Source organism: Siphateles boraxobius, unplaced genomic scaffold, assembly GCF_051911475.1.
Source record: "Siphateles boraxobius isolate OS27281-9 unplaced genomic scaffold, OSU_SipBor_1 16, whole genome shotgun sequence".
Lineage (NCBI taxonomy): Eukaryota > Metazoa > Chordata > Actinopteri > Cypriniformes > Leuciscidae > Siphateles > Siphateles boraxobius.
Window position 1 is genome coordinate 8,388,135 of NW_027508766.1, and position 11,810 is coordinate 8,399,944.

Here is an 11,810-nt window from a genome sequence, read left to right on the forward strand (position 1 = left end):
AGGTTTTGGACATTAACCTCTTGTCACATCTCAAAGGTCAGCTGGGCCTTTTGTTGATCTAATCAGGCTGATTGGATTAGCATCTCAAGGCTCTGAGTTACACTGTTACCTGATGAAATCAGGTAACCAGCTGAATCATGTACTTTCCTTTACATGTTTTGTTCAAGAGTCCCCTCCTCTATGAAATTAATCCAACCCCCTTGAAAGGGTATATGAACTAAATGTATACTGCCTTGGTTAGACTTGATTGAGATGACTACAGCGACGCAATAAAGAACTTATACCTCAACAATCTCCTGGTCTGCAACTCTATCTTTTCTACACTTGAGAAGAAAAAGTTCACAACAGCTGCATCTCGACATTGATTGGTTTGTAAATGGACGTGCGTCTGACGTCAGCGTGTTGTCAATGCGGCGGGTAACTTTGACAACATGAATAAACAGACGCATATCATTGCAACTGTATTGCTATTTTTATGGCACAATTACCTGCAGCACCAACTATACACAAGGCTAGTTCAAATTCGCAAAATGAACGTCCTCGTCGTTTGAACATTTTATCGTCGCCGGCAGGAAAGGAGGAGAAGACTGCAAGCAATCATGCGAGCTCTTTTTTTTGTGCATGTTTTCCAGTTGACTTCTAATTATGTCATCAGACCATACTTCAATTAAAAACCTCGTCTTCTCCTCTCCCCATGTGCGTACGGCTCATTTTTTTCCTGCCACCTTCTGTTTTTTCGGCTATGCGGGAACCACCGGAACTTCCTGTAAATGGTCTGAAAATCCGAACCATACAGAAATGCTTTCACACTAGAAACGAACCAAACCTTTGTTCAGTTTGATCTGGACCGAGACTACCTCTTTTCGTCGGACCAAATTTCATCTGTTTGGTCCGGACCGTGGTCCGGGGGAGGTTTCACACCTGTAATTTTGACTCGGACCAAACTGAAAAGTCCGAAAGTCCGGACCAAACAAGGTAGGTGTGAAAGGGCCCTTAGCGTCAAGTACAGAGGATAAAAAAAACATCTGAAGACACTGGAGACATTTTTTACAAGCCCAGGTCTGGCAGACCCCGCAAGACAACTGCTCGAGAGGACCGTTTGTTGGCTCGAATATCCAAGGCCGGCACTTCCACGACATTTTCCACTGCAGCAGAGCTCCACGAGACCTGGTCACCTGAAGTCCCTGTGTCAACCAGAACAGTTTGTCGGATTCTGTCTCGAAATGGCCTCCATGGTCGAATCAGTGCCCAGAAGCCAGCACTAAACAAAAGACAATTGAAAAACCGTGTGGCATTTGCCAAGGCCCACAGCCTGCTAAAAGGATGGACGCTGGAAAAGTGGAAGAAGGTGGATTTTTCAGATGAATCTTCTGTTGAATTACACCACAGTCGCCTCAAATATTGCAGGAGACCTACAGGAGCCCGCATGGATCCGAGATTCACCCCGAAAACACTGAAGTTTGGTGGCGGAAAAATCATGGTCTGGGGTTACATCCAGTATGGGGGTGTGCGAGAGATCTGCAGGGTGGAAGGCAACATCAATAGTCTAAAATACCAAGAAATCTTAGCTACCTCTTATATTCCCAACCATAAAAGAGGCCAAATTCTGCAGCAGGATGGTGCTCCATCCCATTCTTCCATCTCCACATCAAAGTTCCTCAAGGCGAAGAAGATCAAATGCTCCAGGATTGGCCAGCCCAGTCACCAGACATGAACATCATTAAGCATATGTGGGGTAGGATGAAAGAGGAAGCATGGAAGACGAAATCAAAGAATATTAATGAACTCTGGTTTCAGCTTTTCATATGAGCTATTTCTAACACCAGTTGATTAATTAAAAGTCAGGTTAATAGCAGGTGTTTCTACAAAATAGATAAGCGACAAGACTTTTGTCAGGGACTGTATAAACAAAACGTGGAAGCAGAGGATAGAGCAAAACAAAACACCGGTCAGGAATTAGAAGTCTAAAACGAGAATTTTTAAAAGGAAATAAAGAAGAGAAGAGGAGCTTGAGTTTGTTGAACCTACCTATTTGTTTAAACCGCAAGACGTGTCTGCTCTCACCTAAGCTTATGCTATTCCTACATCCTATGTCATACATCGGTTCAGAGGTGGCCGTTACTGGAAGCCAGTGATTATAGTTTATAAAGTTATAAATATGGATATTTTTCTTACACAAATGCATCACTTCGCTTCAGAAGGCCTTTATTAACACTAGAATGGCCATGATGGTCATTTTGACTGTTTTGAATTTTATATCTGCAAAAATAAATAAAATCCTGCTGGTACCTGACTTTCACTTAAAATGTTTTTCCAATAAATTACACATAAGTCAAAAATACAAATGAACATATTTACCTATTTCGGCCATATACGGTCATATTGAGCGCACTGAATTTCGCGGTATTTTTTGTTACATTTCCCGCGATTGACCTTTGTCTCTCTCACTGTTAACAGAAAGGTCAGTGTTTGAATATATGCTAATTTCTATAAACAAAACGTATATTAGATTAAAATCACTGCAGCAGACACCAAAGTGGAGGTAGTGCCAGGTTCGGAGAAGCTGCAGTCAAAACAAAACCCACAACACCTGCTGCAAATGCCGCAAACCCATGTGTGGAAATCGTGCAAGGAGAAGAGAGGTCACTTGCCTTGACTGTGAAGCTTAAATAGCCAAGCACAATATTGATGTAAATAATTAACATACAATTTGTAATTTAGGCTAGTGTTTTTATGTTTCTGTAGCCTACGCTTCTGTTAGGGTGCTGTGGTAACTAGGAAGCACGAGGAATCACAGGAAACAGGAATTTAATAATCAAAAACTCAGGAGTCACAAAAAACACACTATACATAAATGAGAACGGACCAAGAATGAGGGAGAACACAGGGTATAAACAGTGAATGTCTTATATGGGGAGAAAGTTCACTCAGTAAACTTCCGGCTACTGAACGGGTTGTAGTTCCACTCTGGTTCCATATGAGGGCGCTCACAGGACGAGTGCAGAATGAATGGAGGTCTATGGAGCTATACCCCTCAAAATCCACCTTTCTCAGGATATAATTTTTTGTCTAGTAATTTGAATGTTATACTCGAGAGGAGATGCAAAGAAATTACTCATTGCTGGGTGTTAGATTTTTTTAGAGTCACTTATTTACTTTAAAAAGTCTTTTAAAATGTCAGTGATGTCATACACATCCTACGACCAGAGATACTGCTTTAAGGCAATCCTTCAGTCCTTCACTTTGGTGCTTTCGTGCTCATCACTGTCTTTTCCCTCGAGGCATCGACAACACAGCTGATACAGGTAAATAAACGTGCTAGAAGAGTTTTTGTTTTGTTGTTTTAAAAGACCACGCCGAAAATACACACACACATTCTGGTCCCGCTTCGGATGCCACGATGCCATCAAGCGGTATCTCTGGTCGTAATCAGTCCTTCACTGACCAATGAGCGATCATTAGCGTGTAATGGCCAACAACTCAACCTGTAAGAAATCAAAAGGAGATAGGTACTCGTTCTTTCAACTTTCGACCTATAACCCATGTTGAACTTGCAAAATCTACAATCAAGTCTGAGATTTCTCAACGGCAATCGGGTGAAAGAGACAAATTTAGCCGTCTAGCTCCATAGACTCCCACTCATTTTGCACTCATGGGTAATCGCCCCCAGTGGAACTCTGGTGGAACTACAACCAAAATTCGGTACAATAGGATTTAATAGGGAGTGACCAGGCTCTCCGTAGACAGGCTCTGGTATAAATAACAAGGGCAAACAAAGGAACATGATGAAGGCTATGTGAGTGAAATGATGATTGGAAACAGGTGCTACAACTGAGGACTAACAAGGAGCGGGAAAACTAGGACACAGGACTGAACCAAAAAAATACTAAGAAGGGGAAACACAGGACCTACATATTACATCTTCCTTCTTGGTTCTTCTTCGTTTTGTTTTAGATCAGCTCTTTTCCAGCTTTTTCTATTTGCCTGTTTTCTCTGTTATTATATTAAAATAAAATGTTTAATAATTATATAAGATACTTTTGTTATTATCTTGTTTTGAGTAATGTTGAATGGATATGGAAATATAGCCTATCTGTTGTGAATATGTGATAATTACGGTAGGCTACTAATTATATTATTATTTATAAATGTATAATTGAACTTGTTTTGTTTTTAAAAGATATCCTAATACAATAAACGCAATAATCTCTCAACTAGCTATTTATCATTAAAGATGTAGAGTTTGGGATCTCTATAACCGCTTGTGGCAGTTCTAGTAGTAATGGAATTCTGGCACTTCTAGTGTTAACTCTCTGGAGCTGTATATGACAGATGGATGCACTTTTTTGGGCTTCAAAATCTCAGGTACTGTTCACTTCATTATAAAGCTTGGAAGAGCCAGATTATGTTTTAATATAACTCCGACTTAGTTTGGCTGAAAGAAGAAAGTCATATACACACTTGGTTGGCTTAAGGGTGAGTAATTTATTTGATATTTTTCATTTTTGGGTGAAATAACCCTTTAATCTTCATCAGGGAAGTGAATCCGCTATTTCTTGCTCGAGAAGTGAATCAAACTGGCGCTCTCCATGTTCCATGTGATTGGCTGTTTGCCGCACGTGTCACACTTTCAGGTGCACATACTTCAAATTTAATCGTAATCTCTGGATTAAACCTGAGTTGACAGAGAATGTTTATACCAAGCGTTCTGAGCCTGTTGAACCGGATTAAAACTAGTTTGGATTTATATTTATTTTTTATTAACTCTAAACCTACTCTGGATCTCAGTGTAACTTCAACTAACTTCATGCAACAGGCCTCTGATCTCCTGTTTACATTTTACCATTCAAGTCTAAACACACACAGGCTTCCATGTTTTATATGGACTTTCCATAGACATAATGATTTTTATACTCTAGTATTTTATCTATATTTATATTCTATCCCCTAGCCCTAACCCTACTCCTAAACGCAACCATCACAGAAAATTTCTGCATTTTTACATTTTCAAAAAAAAAAATTTTAATATGATTTATAAGCTGTTTTCCTCATGGGGTCCAAAAATGTCCCTTTGTATATCTGAACCACACAACGACCCCACCCACCCCCCCACCCCCGCCCCAACACACACAGAAAACACACACACACACACACACAGAGACAGATGAGTACATACAGGACATGCACAGTATATAACCTATGGCATAACCAATATTTGTCCAGGAACCACTAACAAAAATCATTAACTCAGACAAAAATTATGAAACCTTGATAACATTTTATTTTAACATTTTCTCTGACAATAAACACAAACAGAAGAACATATGATAACATGTTTTCAATATAAATTAAACTACTACTTAATGTGTAAAAATAATATATAAAATATTTTATTGTAATACATAAAAATAATCAATACAGCTTTTTAATGACTTTTTAATGAAAGTCCACACTGCCACAACCTTCACACATGAAAATGCAGTTGAACCACTTCACACTTTTTACTGAGCACTCCTAAAAAGAATAAACATAAATAAACATTATTACTTTTTTCATTTTTAACATGAAATTTTCAGTATCAATTGTAATGTCACTGATAAGACTCACCTGGTCTTTTTTGTAATCCTCTCAATGATATTCTTGGTAAACAATGACTCTGGGTTTAAGCATCTTCGCCCTGCACCATTCTTCAGCAAGACACTGTTTAGACACAGTCAAGTTATTTTAAGTGAATAAAGCTCAATTATGATTAAAAAAAATATCGCCTATATAGATCTTATGAACAGATAGATGAATAAATAAGCAATGTACTTACACAACTTCCAGATGTCCACAGGATGGACTAACAGGGTGAATTTCCACCTTCTCTATCAGCTTTGGCTTCACCATTTTTACACCAGGACCCCGACATAAACATCTTTGGATTCCAGGCCCAGGCTGCCCTATAGAGGATGATAGAAATAAATGATTAGTCTGAAACAACAAAGCAACAGATTGTGTTGAGTTAGTAAAATATTAAAGTAAGCAAAAATAATATTACCTTCAATAGCAACAATAGCCAAACTGATAAAAACAAGTAGAGCGGCCACAGTCTTCATTGTTCAATCTCTTGATGGTCTTCACCTTAAACCAGAGCTGATCAAATGTGAGTAAATGAGCAGAATTTCTTCATTTTATACAAGTCTAAGACATTCTGGGATTTCCCTTTTTGATGCTGTAGCGCGTTATCTTACTGATTTCCAGTTACACTTCCCATATCTTGGTTTCTGGGAAATTAACAGTAACAACATTGCAGATGATATTGCAGATGTTAAGTTTTGTGTCATCATGTTTACTTATATCACAGTACAGTTTTACCTATATCAGCAGAAATAAGATATAATAGTAGGTGGAGGGGGGAAGTAAACAAGTTTTGTGATTTAAAAAGTCACTCTTTGATAAACTCATATTGTGCATTATTGCTTTGTCTTCATTGTCTGTGTGTGTGTGTGTGTGTGTGTGTGTGTGTGTGTGTGTGTGTGTGTGTGTGTGTGTGTGTGTGTGTGTGTGTGTGTGTGTGTGTGTGTGTGTGTGTGTGTGTGTGTGTGTGTGTGAATATGTGTGTGTGTGTGTGTGTGTGTGTGTGTGTGTGTGTGTGTGTGTGTGTGTGTGTGTGTGTGTGTGTGTGTGTGTGTGTGTGTGTGTGTGTGTGTGTATATATATATGTGTCAGAAATATTGTAAAGGCAAACCAATAATGAACAATATAAGTTTATCAAAGAATGAATTTGTTTCTCTTATTTTACGTAAAATATTTCAGTTTATGTCTAAATTACACAACTATCTTACTTGCTTTACTATTTTTATATCTTACATCTGACAACTTCTCAACATATTTTATTTATATGCTATTCTTATAATACAAAACTGTAACATCTGATTTAAACATCTCATCGGTTTGGTCCTTATTCAATACAACTTTTTTTTCTCCCCAGTCTAATTTAGAACGTGACTGCAGTGTCCTTTTGTGCTTTCACTTTCTGATAATAGGTTATTTTCTTATAAACTGCACACTTGAGATTTTCCAAGGTTTCTGCAGAGGCAAAATTGAATGTACAGTACTTCAGCCATTAAATATACTATTCAGCAGTCAAGTCAAGTCACAGTTATTTTTATAGCACTTTATTCAATAGAAATGGTTTCAAAGCAGCTTCACAATATAAAACAAAATCAGTATAGTAACAGAATTAATGATGCAAATTCAAATTCTGCTGTAAAACTGCAACAAGATAATTATTCAGCTCAATTCAGTTCATTTCAATTAAATATTTCAGTTACTGAGAGACTGAACAGTCAAAATCCACTGTGATTCATCCTTATGTCATCAAAACATATTCTTTGTTTCATAGTAATACTCTTAAGTAAATATAACATTAAATGATCATTAGAATTTTTTTAATGGATATATCACAAACAGGTCTCCTTTGGAAAGGTTTGTAATTAATAAATAAAAAAATTAAGTTTAAGTGAATAGAAATTATGGACACAAGCTATCAAATACTTTATCCAAAAGACACCATGAGTTTTTAAAAGCTTACTTTAAATCTGTGATATGTTAGTATTCTCAATAGAAACGAGTAGAGGCCTGGACCCCGAAAACAGCATTCGTTACGCTATGACTTAACAGAATGGGAAGTAAAGACAATTGGAAGAAAATACTATCACAACTTCCGTTTCATTTAAACTTTAAATCTTTAAAACTAAACTGCTGTCTAATTTGGAACAGCTCGACAGTCTTTAAGACGGTAAGATTTTGGGCAGAAGCCCTATATTATTTTCATTCCTCTTCATTATACTTCACTGATCAGAATCGTTCAATCTGAATTCAGTTTATTGCTATCATGGCATTCCTTCAGTCCATTCAAAAGTCTGGGCCTGTTTATGATTCATCTTTTTGACAGGGATGATGTTATTGGATTTTCTCTCTGTCACGATTAACAGCTGAAGTGCATTTTACACGCTCATATATATATCAAATTTAATGATAAATCATTTTTATTTTTAGGTGGCTTCCTCACAGGAGGCTTCTTGTACAAGGTCATCATACCCTATGATGATCAAATGATGTTCTTTGATGTGTCTGATGTTCAGATTTGTGCTTTAAAAACTAAATTAGCAAATTCTTTCTTCCCTTGATAATATTTTGGAAGATGCATAATTTTCCTGTAAGCTAAAAATGACCCTGGATCACAAAACCAGTCATAAGTGCCACAGGTATATTTGTGGAAATAGCCAACAATACATTGTATGGGTCAAAATTATACATTTTTCTTTTATGCCAAAAATCATTAGGATATTAAGTAAAGATTAAGTAAAGACCGTAAATATATAAACCATTTATTTTTGTGAGTGAATGCTGCACAGTCGCAAACATAAATGGAAAACTTTAAAGGTGATTTTGATTTTTTTGCAACCTCAGATTCCATATTTTCAAATAGTTGTATCTCGGCCAAATATTGTCCTATCATAACAAACTATACATACGTTTTGTGGTCCAGGGTCACATTTTGACCTGCACCGTGGAAAATTCACTTTTGTCCCTGGAATTAACAGAGCCCATTAATCTAAGAGAATATTTTTTATTTGGATACAGATAGACGATAAAATAATTAAACACCATAAGTGGATCGTAACAGCACTGCAAGTAAAAAAACAACTTTTAGAAGAAATAAAACATTTTATAATTACTAGTCAGTTGCATAAATTAACAAGCAAATATTTGCACTAAACAGTTTATAAAGATGTTCTCCAGTCTAATGTCAACTAGAGGTTATACAGCATTTCACGGGTATCATCATGTTCTTCAGTGGCATAAAACAGCAGCATCTCTGACCGCTGGGCCCTGTAAAAATCAGAAACTTTTTATTGAATTTTTATCAAATTAATCATTTCAAAAACTGTTTTTCATTTTTAGTTGATCGTACAGCAAAACAAAACAAACAAAAGAAATTACACTAACATCTTTTCAAGAACCCTCCTCTGACTCTGGATTCAAGCATTACACTGGAAAATAAATAAAAAAGGAAAGATGAGCTGAATGCGTTCAAGAATGTTAAGATAGCAGTATGATCATTAACGTGTAAATATCCATGTAAAATCATTGTTTTTGAAGTTGTTAAAATACAATTGTATTACTGAAGACGATTAGCTGCTTACATAGCCAGTAGAGGATCAGGGGTTTATAGCACGGGCACAGTTCCCAGTTTCACTTTCACAAGCACAGCAGTTTCGATTTCCCATTTCTTTGAAATGCCTTTGCTCAAAGCTTTAGGTATCCGCTGGTCTCAAATGCTGATACTGATGTCATGGATGTGAGGTTTATTCAGATCTTTTTGTTCTAACATTTCTAAAGTAGGAGCAGAAGACCTAATACAGATGTTTTGTGAACATGTCAAAACACAAGTGCTGAATGCTGAATATAATTAACACATATAAACCCATTCTGGTCCATTAATATGGGGCCAACAGATGCATTTTCTTGATTCTTTGTATTCATGCATACAAAGCATCACCAATCTACTTATACTCCATAAGCCTCATTGGTTACTAGAAACTTATCACATAAATAGTCTAGACTTTTTTGCCCACTGCTGCTCTGCTTTTTAATGGGTTTTCTAAACCCATGATTGGTATGACTTTCTGGTCACAAATTGAACCTTTTACGGGATGGTGCTGGGCCTTTTTTGGAGTTCCTCAGAAATTAAATTGCCAGCTGACCCAGACTGGTAACTGAAACAGAAATATCAGCAGCAGTGTTAACATTGTGGGACTGGAAACAAATGGTGTTGAATAGGTTCTGTGTGAGTGGCCCTGTAGTTCCTGTGGAGCTTATTATTAACAGTTTTTGAACTGTCTTCTGAGTGGTATAGGTCATTTTTGCAGTTTCCTCATGACTGTTGAATATTCCCACATAGTTCCCACAGACTCATTCAAAGTGCTGTTATTGTCCTCTTCCTAACAATGACATTTGTTGTACCATTGTAACCAGTTTGACATTTCTGTGTTCAACCTTGTTTTGTGCTCTGCGAAATTTTCCCTTACAGTGATATGCGGACTTAGTTTCATTTGTTCCTATTTTATTGTTCATTTTGTTTGTCTTTTGTTTTTGTTTAGTACAACAAACCTCAGTTTTGGGATGATGTTACAACCCCAAGTCAAGAAACGTTGGTACATTATGTAGAATGCAATAAAATCAATCTGTGATTTCTTAATTCTTATTTGACTGACAAGAGTACAAAGATTAAAAATCTCAATGTTTTCACTGGCATTTGATGAATTTTGATTTTGATGGCACACTCCAAAAAAGTTGGAACAGAGGCGAAATAAAAGTGAAAAGATTACAGATTTTCCATGTTAAACTGTTTTGGAAACATTCCACAATTAGCCAATGGGGTAAGCATCCATTAGCCGGAAACTGAAGCCTCCCTGGGAGCCGCCATTGTAGGAGAACTTCACCTGCTGTTAGCATTCCATTGACTCCCATTCATTTTGGCGTCACTTTGACAGCGAATAACTTTACATCTGAGGCGTCCAAAGACTTAATTTGTCCATTATTTATTTCTAAAGAAACACGACAATGTATAAAAGGCTCCATTACTTTGTATCTTACGTTATGGCCCCGTAGAAGGCGTTTTTGTAAAAATAGGCTAACGATTGCGTCATAACCACGCGACTCTCTGTCGCACAGTAGAGAAATTACCGTATAGACAGGAGGAGAAGCTTGCATTAACTTAATATGGCGTACAGTGTTAAATTTTAAAATAAATAAATACTATGCAAAATGACAAAATAATTAATCAGAATACTTATCAAAATTTGCTCCAGGTCACACTCGCCATCTCTGCAAGATTAGGTGATTCAGATTTGTCTTGGCACAGCTACTAGAAGATTTACAACTGTCAGACAGGTTGCTCACATCACATCTATATCGCCTGCGCAGGACGCTCAGCCATCAGGAAGTGAGTGCTTCTAATGGGCTTCACTTTTCTCCGTTGAAATCAAGGGGGTTGCTGTGTCCATTTCTTTTACTGTCTATGCAATTAGCAGGTGAATTGGTGAGGGTCTTGTGTTTGGGTATAAAATGAGCATCCAGCAAAGGCTCAGTCTTTGCAAGAAAACATGGCTCATGGCTCACCACTTTGTGCCAAATTTCATGAGAGATTTGTCAAACGATTCAAAAATTACATAGTAATATACAAAGTATTTCGGTCACCATCTACCATACATAATATTGTTAAAAGATTTAGGGAATCCAGAGAAACCTCAGTATATGTAGGACAATGGCAAGACAGGAAATCTCTGTTGAATGTGCGTCAACTTCGAACCCTCACACTTCCTGAGAAACCATCATTCTATTGTGTTAAATATAGCCACATGAGCTCGGAAGTACTTTGCATCAAGCAATGCAACTTGAATCTCTATTACCCAAGGAGAAAGCTATCCACAAGTTTCCTACGTCCCATGAGGCCTTCCGTCAAAAGTGGGCGCGTCTTCCGGTTCGAAGTAAACAAGCGAGACGTGACACTCGTTCATTCATTCAACAGTTTATAGTCATTCAAGATGTAACGTTAGCGATCCAAACTTGCTAACGATATGGGAACATAACCTCAACCAAATTAAAAAAGGGTGAAATAGCAGTAACTTAGGCTACTAGGGATGGGCATTCGATTACATTTTCTTAGTCGATCGTCGGGAGAATTAACGATCAACTGACGTTATGGGCTAAACTGATAATTTTATTAAAATGTATTATTATTTAACTTTTTATAGTTA

At 37.2% G+C, this 11,810-nt stretch overlaps 1 protein-coding gene across 1 annotated transcript; it reads right to left on the reverse strand.

The window, feature by feature from the left end:
• Positions 1–5,258: 5,258 nt before the first annotated feature.
• On the reverse strand, positions 5,259–6,140 carry cxcl11.1 (chemokine (C-X-C motif) ligand 11, duplicate 1). The gene is made up of 4 exons (XM_077231014.1): positions 6,041–6,140; positions 5,816–5,942; positions 5,608–5,700; positions 5,259–5,514 (listed from the first exon to the last, which is right to left on the reverse strand). Exons 1-4 carry the CDS (start codon positions 6,096–6,098, stop codon positions 5,502–5,504), a joined length of 291 nt encoding a protein of 96 aa, XP_077087129.1. The 5' UTR covers positions 6,099–6,140; the 3' UTR covers positions 5,259–5,501.
• Positions 6,141–11,810: the final 5,670 nt, after the last annotated feature.